The sequence below is a fragment of the Astatotilapia calliptera genome, chromosome 11 (assembly GCF_964374335.1).
Source record: "Astatotilapia calliptera chromosome 11, fAstCal68.1, whole genome shotgun sequence".
Lineage (NCBI taxonomy): Eukaryota > Metazoa > Chordata > Actinopteri > Cichliformes > Cichlidae > Astatotilapia > Astatotilapia calliptera.
The window spans coordinates 32,366,468-32,384,597 of NC_137432.1; the positions used below are offsets into that span (position 1 = coordinate 32,366,468).

Genomic DNA, 18,130 nt, shown 5'->3' on the forward strand with positions numbered 1-18,130 from the left:
CAGGACAACCCATCACTTGTCTGAACTCTGCGGGCACTGAGGTTAAAGCAGCACTTTCCTGGGAGCAGGCTGAGTGGCATTGATGGCGAGGAGGGTCCCAACCTCCCCTGACAGACATGTCTCATCCCGGATGCCATCTTGCCCTCTCTTTTCCATGGCACAATGCAGACACTGTGAGAATAAGACTACATTATACTGACACCAGGCAGTTGACATACTAATCCAAGAACTAAAGGACTACAGGGACCATTGATTTTCTATTCTCGGTAAAATGCAAGAAGCCAGCCATCACTCCTCTTCGACCTGTGATGCTAATGGACTTTTTAAAATGTTGCCACAGTGATCCCCTAGAGCCGTTCTGTTTTTGCCACTGCAGGACCTTTTGAAAAGCACCAAAATCCCAGTTCCTTTATCTGACATGTTTGTATTCAGCACCCCATCTTCGATGTCTCTGCTGTGTCAAGTGTTTGTACATAGCATCTGCCTGGCCAGCGACAGGTAACACTGGAAGTCTGATTTAATAATGAAAGTGGCATTATAAACATGAACATAAGTGTTTCTTTTTATGTGTTAAAATATGTTTAAAGATCTTTTTATCTAGGTTGTAACTACACTACAGTGAACTGGCTTGTACCATGTGCAGCATCTACCTAAAATCTCGAATCCACCTATGTGTCTTGTGGGGGTTGTTCTTTCAATTATTGTCCAAGGCTCCTTGATCCCAATTCCAATTTGCAACCACGGCGTCTTTGCGGTGAGCCATTGGAAATCTAATTAGTGAAGTTTCTCCTGTCTGGGAGGGTTCAGGGGAGAGTTGAACTAACTGGCAAAGGAAAGCATTGCTTCGAACATTTGTAGAGAATATTTCCAATGAAGAATATTTTCAGGACATTTTATTTTTCATATCAGCTTTTGAACGTTAACCGTGGCTTTATGTGGAAATATCTGAAAGTATGCAGGAAGAGCAGGATTTGAGTGCTTGAGAAAAACAACTCAGTGCAGATGGTGATGTGCTGTGTGATTTGTGTCATGGGACTGCAATGAGATTGGTGATCTGATGAACCTTCCAAAGGGAGTTTGGGGAGGGACAATATGGCTCGGGACTCAACAACGAAATGATTGTCTCACCACACACCATTCCTATCATGTGTTGTTTTTCCTCCGGTCACATTAAAATTCCCCTGCAGTTGTTTTGACAGCAAGACCAAAAAATAAAAAAATAAAAAATCATGAGGCAAAAATATTCATTAGTTTTACAAAGCTAGAAAACTCAGATATGGTCTGTCATTCAAATGTTTAAATTTTTTATTCATTATGTGGATTTTACAGTTGGGTCCATAAATATTTAGACAGAGGCAACTTTTTTCTAACTTTGTTTCTGTACATTACCTCATTGAATTTTAAATGAAACAACTCAGATGCAGTTGAACTTGAAAAATGTGAGGAAACAGCATTTTTTAACACAACCCCTTCATTTAGGGCATCTGATTTTATTTCAGATATGTGTCCCTGTAAAATCTCTAAACAGCACAGAAAGTCCATCACAGAAGATTAATTGTTGTTGGAGCAGGTTAATGGAGGTATAAAGGGTGCCACAGATACACTAATGGAAAATGATGTTTCGTAAAGCATCTCAACTCTCTATATGCCTTCTTGCATGAATAATATAACACCATGACCCTAATTGTATATCCAGCAGTCAGGGTCTGTTTTCTTCGCTTACTCTTCTGCCTCTCTTGCTAAGTGTTCACTCTGTAAAGCTTGAACACAGCGTCCTCAAACATACCCCACACTTGACTTATCATGTGGAAGCCATATTCTTGGTGTTATTATAGCACCCAGAATAATAGCCTATTTTGTAATGGCCTGCTGAGAGCAGAGGCTAATGTGGCTAATTGTGTCTGAAATTATCATGGAGTCCAGGGATATGCTCGCTCATTATGCTGACCAGTGTTTCCTGCAAATATGTGAGAACAGAAACTAGTGTGTCTTCAGACAAAAGATTCACAGCCAGGGGGCTCAGAGATATCAAAGCCCACAGAGGTGAAAGGTAGACTCAATTCTGTGGCTATCAAAAAATGAGTGGATTAGCCTCCCCACCACTGAAGCACGGTAAGATCTGGGAATATTAGAGAGTGATTTTTGCATCAGGATTATGCTCTGCTGCTCAGTTGTGCAGCAGGTGTTGTCAGAAAACAGAAGTCCCAGGAGTTGACAGGTGCATACAGAGCAATGCAGCTGATTGAGGATGAAATTGAAATTTAGATTTTAAACGTGACTTTTTACGGGACAGTTATTGTCAGGCAAATGGGGACGCAGAACATAAAAATTTACTTGCAGGAGTTCATACATGAATTTAAATGACTGCATGGCTCAATTCATGACAACGATTTAAGGTCATGATTTCTTATCGTTTTAGTCTGATTTATGCATTAGCCCAGAAAAGGCCTGGATTCTGTGTGGATTCATCTTACAAATCCAGATGCGGTGCTGTTGACTAATCCAAATGAATGTCAGATTATCAATGGTGTGCCACAACATCCCAGAAACACTTACCCCTCCAAAGAGGCCCAACTGCCAGTCTCTCACAAATTGCTTAACACGTCCAGTTCATTAAAAAGAAAATGATCCAAGCCCTCCCATCAAACCCTAGAACACAGAGAGTGAACATGGAATAGGATCAGCACTGGCCTATATCCTTTGGACAGCTGTCAGCTCACCAGCTATCCCTCTCTCCTTAGACTGCACAGAAAGTCATTAACTGATTAGACTTTGTGTTGGGTTAAATTAAGAGAGCTCAGAGTTCCAGAGGGTAGTTGATTTGTAGACACATTTTTCAGTGTGCTTTGCTTTGTCTGCTAGTGTAACAGATTCAAAAGTATAGTTTATGCTCGTTTCCAGTTCTATATCTTTATGTTTCTTTGACTTTAGCGGGGTAGCTTGATTTGATTTCCAGTTGGAAAGGAAATATGCATCTATCTCATAACCAGCCCTGGTGCAGCTGTTCAGTTCATCCTGTCTAAAACAAGCTGCTTTAGCTTTCCCTTTAAGCCAGCTTTCTTTTGATTAGCTGCCTCGTGTAAACAGAAGGTTTTAACTGTTTAGCGGTTGTGCTCACAGCTGTGGCTGTGAGGACCATATTAACAATATCACCTGTTTTTGATGTTACACAGACCTAATGGCATTAAAAACTGTTGAAAACTGAGCTTTTAGGGCAGACTGAAGACTGTGCTTTTGGCACAAAGGAGTTATTTGTAATATACTGACCTCACTATTTGGAACTTGGGCCATATTTAATATAAGAATCCACTATTGAAACAGCGTCTGTTTGAGAGAAAACGGGGAAATAATAAGTCTACTTTAAGCTGTACAACCAGAACAATGTCAGCGATGGAACAGAACTAAAGGCAAGAGCTTGGACCTTCAGTATGTAATGTCTATCTGCAGGAAATCATCTGATGGAGCACCAAAGACTGTTTATTCTAGGAGAACAATTTTAGTAAAGCCGACTTTAGGTACAAATCCCAAAATGAAACTTGTTTCAATATCTTCCATCCAGAAATTTCCTATAAATATAATATACTGTGATGTTTGATTTCATAGTTTCAGGTAAGCAGTGTCTCTAAAATAATCAATGATGCTGCATTCAGTGCCTGATTCACATACAATAAATCACACCCAGAGAACAAATTTATAATCAGGTGAAATGTTTGATATGCACTGCACAGTGTACACGGCACAGAAATGAGTATTTAATCTTTTTCAAGTGCAGAACTGAAATGTTTTTTTGTGCAACATTGATTCATTGATGTGAGCTTCTTTGGGGAGCCTCATTTGCCAGCATTTAACTTAAAAGTTCAGCAGCTTGTGGAGTATATTTTCGTATGATTTGAGCTCGCCAGTATTTCACACTTGAAATCTGAAGGTAAAAATCAGATTTTCTTTTTTTTGGTGGGGGGTAGTTTTTAGCCTTTATTTGGTAGGGCAGTAGAGGGCAGACAGCAAAGAACAAGGGGAATGATGCAGGAAATAGTGGGTGGAATCTAACCAGGAGCTCTACTTTTCACATATGCTCAACCAGGGGTGGGTGATATATCCAATACACTCGATGAGTACAAAGACAAATCCCTTTTGTCTAGATTTGCAAGTATTTATTTTTGTCACACAGCTTCTAGCAGTAAAGTTTGAAAAATGTCTCCAGCACCAGTTCAGGATAATGAAGTCCTCAACAGTCTGAAACTCAACCTTAACTATAAGCTAATACTGTATGCACAAACCATGTGGGGTATATTACTTGTCTTGCATAAGCTCTTGTACTCAGTATGGTTGTCTTGTTTTCACACTCTGTTGGTTGCCTTCCTTTAGCTAAGTAGGTTGTCAATAAATGATCTCTGCCTTTCTTTCTCACAAGAATATAGTGTTCCCCGGACACGCTGCTTAGGTTTATGTGCGGCTCTGCGTATTCATGATGAAAGTGGATAAATTTTGACATTCGGCTGTTTTATTGGTAATTTAACGCTATAAATGACAAAAGTTTGTTTAGCCTTTTTCTGCCGTCAATGTTTTTGACGTTTTAAGCGACGTTTCTCACTTATTTGTCTTCATAATAACATCATCTGTTTAAATAGCTGCTTCGCTGGCTGGGAGAAAAAAAACAAAGCAGCCAAATTATACCATATGAGGCTAATTCATCAGGTATATCGCTCTCATATACTTACTAAGGCAGGCCACACAAGCTGCTGTAATTCACAGAGTAAACACAAACAGACACTCGCCTACTCACGTCGATTTATGGTGTTGTGATCATCGCTTGACCTCATTGCTAAATGCAGCTTTCTGCCTGCATTTAAATGAGGCACACTATTATCAATATTGATGACAGTTCATGTCTCTGTTGACTTAATTTTCTGCTCCCACTTAAAACCATGTGGCCCAAGTCTCACTGCCAAGCGACACAGTGCATAAACTTGGGAGGGCTTGTAAGAACCCCTGTAGAGGACACATTGCCCTCAATAAATTGGCAAGGAGTGCAGGTCATCACAGTTTGAAGTTGGTTTCGACAAATCCCTCTTCCATCCATCTGTTACTGTCTCTTTCCTCAAATATCAAACAGATGTGGAAATTAACATTCATGCATAATCTCAGCCTTGTGTACAATGTCTGGAGCTGTTAATTATTCCCACACAGACACCCGAGTCCAACTTTTATGCAAACTTTTTTTTTTTTTTAAAAGGAAATATTCGCAGAGCTCCTTTGTCAAACACTTTATTGAGAATGATAATCTGTGATTTGAATTCTTGGAGGTGGATGAGGTTGCAACATCTTTACTTGATAAGCTGTCATTGATGGTTTTTGTTTGTTTTGTTTTTTGAGATCATTGACAGATACTGCTTGTGGTGTTATTACATCTTTCTTTGACTTTTCAGTTTTGAAATCTTGATTTCGATGGCAGCACCCTTTGTTCGGCTACGGAGTTGTTCCTTTAATTATGCAAGACAAGTTCTTCTCTCATGCTAACAAACGCACAACAACAAATGAATCACTTTCTGTTTACCACCCAACTTTTTTCCAAAGGACGTGCTGTCTGTACATTTGAATGTTTTTAGCACCAGGTGTTCAGGTTGATAAATGCAGCAAGTATTTGTACTATTTAAGTATTAAACATTTGAGTGGTACAACCTGGCACATGCATCTGTTTCCTTACTCTGTGTGCTTCAGTGCAGATCTGCTTGCAGGTCATGTTAACATTTTCTGATATCTGTTTAAAAGCTGCTTTTAAGCAGTGAGCCTTTTGAGCCATTTGAGCCTTTGTGATAATGGCCCAGGAAATTTTCCTGCCTTTCTCGGACACTAACCCACACCTAAGCCCAACAGTGTTTGCCAGTATTGAAAAGATGCCTGATGCAGACAAGGTCCCATTATGTGATTGATTAGAGAGTGCATTTTCATCTGTGAAAATTACTTAATAAATCTTTGAGGCTCTCCAGCTTGGGTTTGTGACTTTTCTCACATTGATTCTCAATTTCATTTTTTTACCCATTACTATTCATTTTTTTTAACTTTACCAATACATTGCAGTCTGCATAATGAAATATTTTGTCATTGTAGCTTAACATATCCATTCTTAAGTTATATTTGTATTTATTTTCCAACTTCTGAATTGTTAAACCTTTCTACCCAGAGTCCTAAAAGGCTGACTGGGTATTGCCACCACCCTGCATGGTGGGTGGGCGCAGCGTGGACACCAAGAATCACAAAGAAATAGAAAGTTATGGGAGAATTCAAAAATACCAAAGATAGCTGTCACTTCCAAAAAGCCAATCATCTTCTTTGTAGCAGAATCTGGAAACATATTAGCCTATTGTGTTGTTGCATAAATTCCCACAAGTGAGTTTCCTACACTTTCAACTCTGTGGCGGCAGACATATCTACTCTTTACCATAATAGAAATCCATGTGAATGTTTCTTTTGATCTAATATCACAAGTCCCGGTCACCATTGCCTTTAAATGTACAGCCCTGTCACAAATTATCCAGGTATTAGCTTGGGCCTTTTAACCAGACAGACAGGTGTGGCAATTCTAAACATTTATGGTCCTGACCTATAACTCACAATTGATTCTCCGTATAAAGCACATAATCCTGCTGCCACTCTCTCACTGGTGCAAACAGAAATGTTGAACGTTCTTGCTGCTTCACTGTTTTCATCTTTTTTGTTTTGTTTTTTTATTTGATGGTCTCCACCTTTAGTTCCTCCTGTAAAAGCATATAGTTGTATGTGAGAGATGTTCACCCTGCTCATCCTCATTACATTTCATCAGTTTCAGGCTCTCTTTGGTGGCTCATGAGATTATGGAAAGTCTTTAAAGCCTCCTCATATTTCTTAACCATTGGTGACTGTTGCAGTTGAAGGAGCTGTTTTTGCACAAAGCTCATGTGTGAGAGCCACCTTTTAGAGGTGATATTTAAATATGCACAGGAGTGACCTTTTACCTTTTACTAAATTAAACAATTGCAAGGACATCTCGCCATATCAGGTGGAGCAAGGAGTGTTTATTGTGTTTAAGACACGGTTGGGCAGTGAATGTTTAAGTGTCCTTCTGGTCAGGGTCCTGCAGCCTGCCTTCTCTCCTGGTTGCTTCCCTCACACGTCTGGTTTGCTCTGACTCCATCTGCCTTTTTTTAATGCATTTGCACTCTTACAAATCAGTGGTTGGGCGGACACTCAATCACATCACTGCATTGGCATGAGGCATTGCATGCTAATAGGAACTAAGATGCCACCTTTAAACATTACTCTAGTCATTCTTCAGTTATGTAATTGTTGCCTTTTAAATTAGAATCTCTATAAAATGCATCTATATCCAATGCGTGCTACTATATTAGAAGTCCATGTTACAGTGTTTGACTGTCTTAATTTTGTTACACTGAGGTGTCTCGGATGTCATATTGATAACAACAATGCACCAACTCTGTGCCTTTTCTTTTATAGGTTGGTTAGGTGAATCTGCTGTGGGCCATGTGTTACTGGTGAGGTCTCTTCCTCTGCCAAAATGAGGCTGATGGTCGCCTTGCCTCGACCCATCCTGCCAGCCTTCCTGGCTCTTACCTTTGTCGCCTTCTTAGCTCAGCTGTCCTCAGGAGCCACGCCGTTCCCCCAAGACCTGGAACCAATCAGCGTCGTGGGCAGAGAAAGTAAGTTCAAAATCTGTTGTTGCCATGGTGATCTCTGTTGCAGGAGTACATGTAAATCTAGAGCGAGGGTCACTAAGGCATATCTCGTCACTGGGGGATATAGCTTAGTGAGGTGGATGTGTTTAAGGCTATGTTTGCAGCAAGCAAATCTGTAGATGTTTATTCTGCTGCTGGAACAGCTATAATTAAATTTATTTGTTGAGCTCTGCGCTGACTCGGTGTCGAATAAGGTCACTTCAGTTTTAGTATGCATGATTAAAAAAGGTCTCAGTCAGAGCGGAGGTGCAAACTTTTAGCAAATTTGTAGAATAATTTTGATGTAAAGTGTGTAGCGCTGTTTTTTATTTTTATTGCCCATGTATCTGATTCACATTAGGATACAGCTGGGTTATTTAGACTGTCCAACAGGCTAAACATTGTTTTGAATAATAAAACATTTATTGTATGTGGCATACAACTGGAGTGTGTAAATAATGTCTGCAGTATATCATAAAAAGAACATTTTCACAATGCTCTCATGTAAAAATTCTTCTTCTTTGATTTATTTAGCTTGGTGTAAAAGTCAGCAGCCAAATTTCTCACAGTAGCTTCATTTAGCACTGACTATGAACAGTTGCAGGAAAAATGACTCAGCTGTCACTCTGTGGGGCTTTCATGTGTACTACTACTGACTGGTGTGCAAGAACAGCACTGACAAGAAATAAACAGCAAATATTTCTTTCCTCCCTTGGTTTAGATCAGAGTTTGGCAAACTTGTACTACAAAAAGAGCAATTTTTCAGTATTTTTTGCAAAGCAAAACAAAACCCCATCTGTATGCATGCACAACACATACATACTGCTGTTATAATGAAGGTGACAGCTGGTTAGTTTACTGACATCATAAACATTCTTCATTTTAATTTTCATATTGAGCTTTTTTTCCTGATAAAGAGTTGGATCACCACTGATAATCAATACTTGTCCCTACCGAGGAGACAGTGACTACAATATGGATTTTTTTTTAGTTTTTTTTTTCTCTTTTAGTTAATATCACCTGACTTAATTAATGTCTGAATTGTCCATGCTCTTCAGTCCCTAATAATACCATAATTTAATTAATTCAAACACATAATAATGCTTTTTTTCCTGTAATCTTTCATATGAACAAAAGATTTTCATAGCACAACTGTCTCAGCCATATTCCAATGACAGTCGATAGAAGCTAATAATGAATTATTACCCCGGCTCCACATGTTACCACAGCACAAGACATTAAAACTTCAGAGCTACAGCTGGAAACCAGCAAGTTTTTGATTTAAGAGACTCTTGAAGACTTCTAACAGACTCAAGACACTGCTCTGTTGGACCACCTTAGGGACCCATCTGTGGCACCCAATAACTGGGAAGGTCTACAGAAGAGGTCTTGGCTGCTAAATGTAATGGCCCATAATTGATTTAAGAGGTGGCTGAGACCATGGCCCACACAATGTAATTGATCTATCTGGAAGAGAGTAACGCTACCATTAGCAGAAATAGCTGTGCTAATAGTGCTATATGTGGAGCTCCGTCCCAGGTGTAATGAGAGCAATTTGTCACTTCTAGTTCCAGCAGGTGACAGCATGGCGCAAGGTCCCTCGCAACTCTGAGACATCCATTATGAATCATAGTACTTCGTCAGGATGAAGTCTATGAAATCATACCTAAGTGACTCCTTCTTTTAGAAAGCGGACAAATAATTTTTCTTACACTTTTGTTTTTGACTGACACCGTGCTGTTTAAGTTGGGCATATTTAGGTTTTCCACAGCCAGGGCAGCTGATACAGGTTATACAGAACATGAGGCTATTAATAAAATGTCTAGTCTTGTTTAGGATGCATACACTACACTGCCTATTTTCATGATTGGTTTCAGGCAGCTTTTTTGCTATTCTTGGTTCTGTATAATGTCTGAAAGAGGAACTTTCTTTAATCTTAGCATCTTACACACACAACCTTTTCCCTTGTATGTTAGAGGCAGCCAATCAAGAGATACTGTCCTTAAGAGGGACGTTGTTAAGGTTAACCTAAAATCTCTTGTTTCAGTCAGTGAATGAGGTGCTGCTCCAAGGTTCTGCATATGATAAATAAGAATTATTTTGAACAGTTTCTCATGCAAATCAATTCCAACAGAGTTCAAGAATAAAACCCTGCAGTTGAAAAAAGGGCATAAAAGGTTCCTTTTAAAAGTTATCATTACTATGCAGTAGCAATAGCTTTTAAATATTGAACTAAGTCCTAGCAGTTATGGATAACATGTCATAACTTAACGCGTGTCCTTGACAGACTGTTTCCCCTTTCTTTCATTTGTTCTTTAAAATGCAATCTTTGAAGTGCAGTTTGGGGAAAACCTCTCAATACAAAATCGGCTTTACAGCATATCAACTTTACCTACTCCCATTGTCCATGAAGACTAAAAGCTAACCATCAAGATGGTCAAGAAATAATATTGTTCTTAATACTACAAGTGTTGCTGGAGCTTCAATGTAGGATTCTGGTGTAGTTCTTTGGGTACTTTGTCTTATGAGTTGTACGTTCTTCTCGTTGTAGTGATCCTAAATGCCTTGAGTCATTATCCTGGGGGTTTTCTGCTAGCAATGACCTAGCCAAGCTAAACAGGGTGTGAAAGTGCTAAAGAGTAATTAGAAATCCTCATTTGCCAAGGGGGAGGATGGCAGGGCGGGCTGCTGAGCCACTGGGAGTCTCTTCACCAGACAGCACAGCAAGGTCCAGCACTCAGCCAGACATTAGGCATTTAAATCTTTAAACAGTCGATTTGAGACGAGTGGTTAAAGGAGCGTGTACGGCTCCCTGTAGAGAGACTAATTTCAGATTGTGGTGTATTTCTAGGGGGGATTGCTAATTCAGCAGCAGCCCAGGTCAGATGGGAAGCTTGAGGGCACTTAATACAGTACTTTACAGACAGAATGCTCTGGCCTTCAGCTGAATCTTTGCTTAGTTAAAAAAAAAAAAAGAAGACAGCAGGGGAAGTATCTGTGATATGGAAGACAGCGTGGTGTCAGTATTGAGCCAGGCTTATTCCATTTTTGCCTGAAGGATCTTTTTTTAATCAAGTTTTTGAAAGGCATATCCATCCACTGGCTGACTGTTATTTTGTTATTTAAAGTACTGGACACAATCTCCCATTGTTTAAAATAATATTGCCCTCTAGTGAGTTCGTCTGCACTTTGAGTAAGGGAAAGAAAATGAAATTAACATGCGGAAGAGGAAGAAGGGGAAGCTGAAAATCAGCCATAGTGCACCATAAAGTTTATATTATATCACTGTTTCTTTGCACGACTTCCCTCAGTTCATCTTATTTAACATTTTATGTTTGTTTTTTGTTTAATGATTTTCCTGTTGGTGTCATTTGTTATAGAGGCACTTTACCAGGTGAAGGTATTTAATGGCATTGATGATAACACTAAAGACATGTTCACACATGAACTTTCGGAGGTTTCGGGAGAATCGCGTTGGGATATTTTCCTTTCTCACACGTGTCATGCAGCAGTAAATGGTTTGCGTTGGAGTGAGTACATCCTGTCGTTTCTGTGACAGGGATGCATGCAGGAGATGGAACACGTGTCGCCCACTAGTTGGCCTACTTGCACATTCAGCACAATCCTGCATCAGACAGACCTTGCAATAAGGACCTCACAAGAGTATTTAATGTCCAACATTTGCATTTTCGCGTGCACTCTCCCTGATAAGTCCTAGAAAAGTTCATGGGTGCAGTGCATGCATGAAAACGGCTTAAGCTAAACTTTCGTGACCTTTGAAACAGGTGAGACTGATTTAAATGTGACAATTAGAATGTCTATTCAGATGTTTTTGATTTGTTTCTTTGTTCTCACTTGGCACAGTCCCCAGACATGTCTGCTCAGAAATGCTTACGAGGAGCCAGTTATTTAAATCAGATTGACTTCTACGACACGACTGCCTAATTTGCAGCTTAGGATGCTATTTTTCTCCCTGATCCACCTCCACAAGTGTGCATTTGCATACAGTGTGAGCTCAGGGTTTTCAAAAAGACGACTAAATTGTAACCTTGGGTTAGTGTTTCTTAAATTGCTAATACTACTGTGCATGAAATTTTTAGCTGTCGTTGTCAAACTGCCTCCATAAATGTGAAACTGAAAAATTGCTTTTTTTTTTTTCTTTTTTCAAAGGGGAAAAAAACGCCACTGACATTTGACAAAGACTGGAAATCCCTTTCCTTTATTCCTAATTTTAGTTTTAAAATTTTGATTCCACGGTGAACTGTCACAGTAAAGTTCTGACATTCCTTTCCAGTTGGGTTTTTTTTGGTTGTTTTTTTTTTGGTTGTTTTTTTTTTTTTTTTTTTTTTTTGGAGGGGGGGATGCATATGACTGTCTTATACTCGAATAATTTCTTCTTCTCCATCTTTTTGCCCGTGCAGCGTCGTACCTCTACCCCAGCTTCCAGGGACTCATGTCAGACAATGACACTGTCCGCCTGGGTCTGGATTTCCAGCGGATGCTAAGGATCAACCACATGCTCTATATCGCTGCACGGTCAGTCACCATCACTCACCTGCTAATTCAACATAACAAAAGATATAATATAACAATGTTTACATTGTTTACTGAAGTTGAAAATATGACTCAAAACATCTCATGTAAAACGTTGACCATTACTTCATGTTTAAACATACAAATATTAGGACTATAAGGACTAGGGATATTTTCATACATGTTTTTTACCAACCTACTGTAAAATCTGTACATTTATAAAGGGATAGTTAATAATGATGAATGATGACCTTACACATTTATATTCATTAGCATCCGTCTATAAGTCTGATACTATGTTAACATGTGCATGGTTGCACAAAGGCTTCAGTATAATAAATATTTTTGTGAGTAATTATAATCATGTTTCTTTAACCTAAACATTTATCCACACACTTCTTAAATAGTTTGATAAGCAGCCAACAAGCTCTGAATAATTTATCTGAGTATATAAGCAACACATTTACCCATTTGGAGTTTTTTGTTTTTTTTTTTTTAGCCAGTAAAGCTAATTAGTTTTTTTTTTCTGTTTTGCAGCAAAAACAGGGCAAGAGGTAAATTGGCTCTTGAAAGGACACAATGAAGAAAGACAAAATTTGCAACTAATTGTCAGGGCGGGAAAATAGCCCAGCAAAAGAAATCAGTGTCAACAGTACAGATATTATATATTAAATGCATAATAAAGAACTCCAAGAAGGCCAAGTGAAAGTAAAAAGTGATTAGGGGAAAAAAAAAACATGGCTACAGAAACTGCTTCTTGCAATTTTGCATTTATGTGAAAATGTAAAACTTCCAAAAGGTAAATGTTTCCAAAATAAAACTTTTAGCTCTTTGTGAACTATATCTCAGGCAGCACTTCTGCATCAGACTGCTTTCATGTTTGCAGTTTGGCAGAACCTCTGAAGTTTTTTCAAGTGCATTACACAGCCTAATTTGCACATTGCTCTGCTACTCGATGTGTTTTAGGTTAATTATCTAAACAGTACAGGGTTGCACCTTCTCTGCCCAGTTGCATTGTGCAAAATAAGTTCTGCTATAGTGTTTGGCTCTATTTCAAAATAAAGTGCTCCCACTGCCAAGAACCCAGTCCAAAAAGTTATAGAGGTCCTATATGCACATAAACTGGCTTAATATTTTCTACAGCTGCGTGCAACAAATGCATTCCTCACTTCACAAAGTGATTCATATGGGTTTTGTCGATAGTTGGAAAACTCCTGTGATGTCCTGAAGCCAAAAAGCCAATAAACCTTGCCTGTTAATCCACCTCCCAGTCTGTGTTGCTGCACAGCTGTAATCAATTGCACTCAGAGAAAAAAGGAGAGTTTTGGGGCAGGTTTTGGTGAATTGGTTAAGTTAGATGCTTCTAAAGCTTTGCATTGGGGAAAAAAATATGAAGGGTTGCAAAGAAAGATGACATCAATAATGTCATGACTCACTTTCTTGCAGGGACCATGTGTTTGCCATCAATCTTGCAGCTTCATCTGAGCAGATAATCCCACAGCAGGTAAGTGTCTGTCTGCTATCATGATTGAAAATCTTCCAATGTGTTTACTTTATTTCGATCTTATACAAAAAAAACCCCACCATAGCTATATTCTAGTTCAACATAGAACTTTTAATTGATACATGTGTTTAGGTCGATATTCATTTATTTAAGGACATTTTATTTATCTTGGATCATGCACTTGCCATTTGCTTTTAAACCTTAACAACGGTCTGTGGATTTTTCTGAATGCAAAAACCTCACTTCAGAGGTAAATTCTTTCTGTAAGACTTTGACATTCAAGGAACGTTTGATCTCTCGATCCTTCGCGATCAATACCAATAATGTGAGCGTTATCAGGCTTACTCGACTATTTTGGTCTGCTAAAGTTGAAATAAGTTTTAGGATTCTGTGCTCATTAAACATAAGATTAACTTTAAAGCGAACATGGGCTTTTACTTGCCAATAGTAATAGTCTGGATAATACATCACCAGGACAAAATAGACCTGAACCCATTTTAAGGAATGGTTTGAACCAAGGTAGAGCTCTTTGTGCCGCTTTTCCTTTCTTGTACATTTTTTGTTCTTTTTTTGAACAGTGGTGTATTTACAGGGGGGATGGGCTGTTTTTTTGTATCTCGTTATTTTGCTTTCTACCCTTTGCCTTTCACTTTCATTCAAGTATTAAGCAATCTCTCTTCAGACATCTATATCCACTACAAGTGGAGCGCTGCTCTTGTTTGAAGTGCCATGTTCACTCCTATCTGAATCTCATTTGTCAAACATGATTGCACTTAAATAAAAGCCCTCCAAGGCTTGGACTTTTGTTTGGTTGTATATAAATTACTGCCAAACACGGATATTTATTCTGATAACACCTCTGTTCCACACTGAGGACATCTAAACTATTGATTTGGGTGTGGAACAAAACACAAAGAAGGGGAACCTTTGAACAAAACTATGTTAGTCGTTTTTTCTACTGGGTTATATGAGGACTTGAACATTGAATGTGTGTATATGATGTGCATTTTTTCTCCCAATTCACCCATACTGCTGCTGCCTCCAGTGTGACAGCAGGAACTGAGAGGCAAATTATTAAAGACTGTATGAATACACCGCCATCACGTTCTCGCTGTCCTACCCTGTTATCCATCTGAGTTCAATTGGTGGTGTGTGACTGACTCATATCAGAAAATGGTGGGTCCCCCATCATCATAGATCCATTCCTTCATGGCGGCTAATTTTTAAACTAGCTCTTCATTTTTCACAGGGCGCTCATTCGCATTCTCCCCTTCACCAGTCTCCTCGGGCCTGTGTGGCCAAAAGTAATTATTAGTAAACCGAATCGAGCGTGGACAAGGTAAAACCTATTACCATAAATGCTGAGTCCTACTGAATCATTTTGGACCTTCACAAAATCACCTCAGAGGTCTTCCAAACAAAAGTCTTTTTCTACAGCAAAGTGTTGGCTGTAAAATCAGTGTGCCATGTACTGATTACAAAATGATGGATTTGGTGTCAAAAATTTGACTCATGATCTTGAGTTTTATATAAAATAAGTTAGACCAAAGATGTACACCCTCGAGCACCAGGGACATCTCACCTTTAGAGTGAGGTTGGCAATGTGTAGTTTTCCTACAGACAAAATAATTAAAATGAAAGACCAAAAGCAGGAATGAATGACTCCTACTGTAAGTTGGATTGTCTGTATATCACAAATCTGTGACTTGTGCTTTATTTTATTTTTTTTATCTCTGTCCTGTCTAAACTATCATGCATTATCCTGCTGCTTGAACTCTCATCCATAGAAATTGTGTGATGACTATTTTATATCCATTGTGCTCAAGCCAAGTGAAAAAAAAAAAACAGGGTTAAAAATCCAGAAATGTAAGAGAAGTACTGAGATATGTTTTAATTCTATTTTTTGACAATGAGAAAAATACATATTAATAGTAACCTTAATCTTTTATTCATTCATTATCATGTTTATCTGAGAAAGTGGAAATGAAATAATACTAACTTTGTAGATGTACCCTTAACAATTAAAATGCAAATCTATTCTTCATAAGTTTTGCTATACTGAAAGCTGTCTGAGAAAATTGAGAGGCAGCCACAAGAAATGGAGAACAAGGTACCTGTGGGATGAATTGTGCTTCAGGGACTTGTGGTCCAGCTGAAGTGAAACCTCAGCTTCAGTAAAGATTCAAGATGCATTTTAAACCGGTGTTGCTTTCTGTGAAGCTTTAGCAAAGACATAAAAAATATGCACGGCACTGTACAATATTACTTTAACCAAGTATGGCATTGGATTTGTGGCAAATATTTTCGTTTGGTGTGGACACATTTACCTAAAGCTCATTTCACTCAAAAATGTATGTTATTATGTGGCAACGAAGAGAACTCTTGGTCTGGATATCGACCAACTGCACAGAAATATTGAATACTTCAATATTGGCAGCCTTCCACTCAAGCTAGCCAATTTGTTCCCAGACAGCCAATTGAGCCATGCAGCTCTTATCTGCTCACATGCTATTGAGAAATGAGTTTAAATAATTCCAAGTATTTAGCCTGGTATTGATAAGTTCTGAGAAAATTTGGCCACTAAATTAGTCAGCAGTTGATGGGGGAACATTAATCCTTCAGCTGGCAGAGCTTGTTAACAAGCTGATGGATCTTTTTCAATAAAAGCCTGCTGAACGACTAGCACGGCTACAAAAAGTGTATTTTGTCGTGTCTACAAAATAAGGACAGGGCTTTTGGCCAGCAGGTTAATTGAAGCTAATTGACTCCTCCTTATATAGACAGTGAAGTGTTGCGAGCAGCGCTTTGTGTTTTGTTTCACTCGTGTGTGCATTTTTACAGATCCAGAGTTTTTTTTTTTATCACTGAGGCACCACAACTGCCCACTGATGAGCTGCTCGAGCCACAGCAGGCATCGCTGATATTTCTCTGTTTGCTTGTTTTTCTCCACAACAGTTTATTGAAATTAATGAGATTTTCATCACAGCTGTCTCGTAATAGCACTTGAACGATTGGGAGCAACAAAAGCTGGGATGGTGAGAAGCAGCTTGTCTTTGAGCTGACAGTTGGCTCTCTGTTCATTTTTCAGAAACTGACTTGGAAGACGAAGGATGTGGAGAAATGCACTGTGAGAGGGAAAAACAGCGTGAGTATAATCTTCCAGACACATACACATTCTCATCTCGTTCTGTTTTCGGTCTTGGGTTTCACTTCTTAGGTCTTCTGTTCTCTGTATTTGCCACTGCCTTCATTTCCTGAACAAGAGAAGCTTTTTAATGAGCAAAAGTAGTGTGCAGGTAGCTTATCAGAAATGCAGCCATCAGGAGAGACATACTTGAGTTTTTTGGCATCACATTTTTCTCTCCAGAGCAACGGTGAAACCCCAAGAATCGCCCTGAGGATTACGATAATGACTGTGAAAACGCAGAAAACTGTTAACCTGCTACAACTCCTTCTTTGATTGTGTTTTTGCCGTGCCAGGACCCACAACGGACCGGCTTTATGATGTGCAATAATGTCCAGGTCTTTTTCTCCTGACAGGATGAATGTTACAACTACATCAAAGTTCTGGTACCACGCAACGACGAGACGTTATTCGCCTGCGGCACCAACGCTTTCAATCCCACCTGCCGTAACTATAAGGTAGGAAACCGTACACCCGTGTGCCGCCGTCTGGCCTCAATTACAGATAAGAGATCATATTACAGCTGTTTTGAGGTTCCCTGTCCTTGTATATTTTGTCAGCTGGATGCTGTTATTTGATTTGCTAATGGAAATGACAGTTTAAGCTAAACTCATGCCACATGCACACGAAGCCCGTGAGGTGTTAAAGTCATCAGGATGACAGTTGAAACCTTAAATTCAAATTTTATTTGTCTCATACACAGTACGATATGCAGTGAAATGCTTAGACAACTGCTCGTGACCTAAAATAAAAGACTATGAATAAGATGGCAGAACTTGAGTGATTGTGTGGTGGTGCTTGAAATCCTTTATTGACATCTGTGATAAAATATCTCATAGGTTTGATATTTGTTTTTATGAAATAGAAAAACATGTCATGCACACTTATGGAGAACATGCCCTTAAGGTTGGGTAATAAATAAATAGCTGGCCAGGGTGTCTTGGAGAATAACACCTTACAGCAGCTGCACCAGAGATAATTACAATGTTTCATCATAATATAATAGAGCAGTTTGAACAATTGAACTCTACAGCATGCATACATTAATTTACTATTAAAACTGGTCAAATAGATGAATTGCATAAAGTGGATTAAAATAAAGGTCAGGCATGCGTATGGAGCCCTGATTATTGTAAATAACAAGCTGATGCAGTACATCTGTAATAGTCAGCTAGAGCTCGAACAATAGATTAAAAAAAA

General features: G+C 38.9%; 1 protein-coding gene across 5 annotated transcripts in view; it reads left to right on the forward strand.

The window, feature by feature from the left end:
• sema6cb (semaphorin 6Cb) overlaps positions 1-18,130 on the forward strand; it is a 147,248-nt gene that overhangs the window by 76,338 nt on the left and 52,780 nt on the right. For all 5 annotated transcript variants that reach the window (XM_026183764.2, XM_026183766.2, XM_026183767.2 and 2 more), the window contains 5 exons: positions 7,492-7,694; positions 12,131-12,245; positions 13,689-13,746; positions 16,835-16,891; positions 17,287-17,388. In XM_026183764.2, the coding sequence (XP_026039549.1) occupies positions 7,553-7,694; positions 12,131-12,245; positions 13,689-13,746; positions 16,835-16,891; positions 17,287-17,388 (474 nt within the window). In that variant the 5' untranslated portion in view covers positions 7,492-7,552. The remainder of the gene's footprint in view (positions 1-7,491; positions 7,695-12,130; positions 12,246-13,688; positions 13,747-16,834; positions 16,892-17,286; positions 17,389-18,130) is intronic.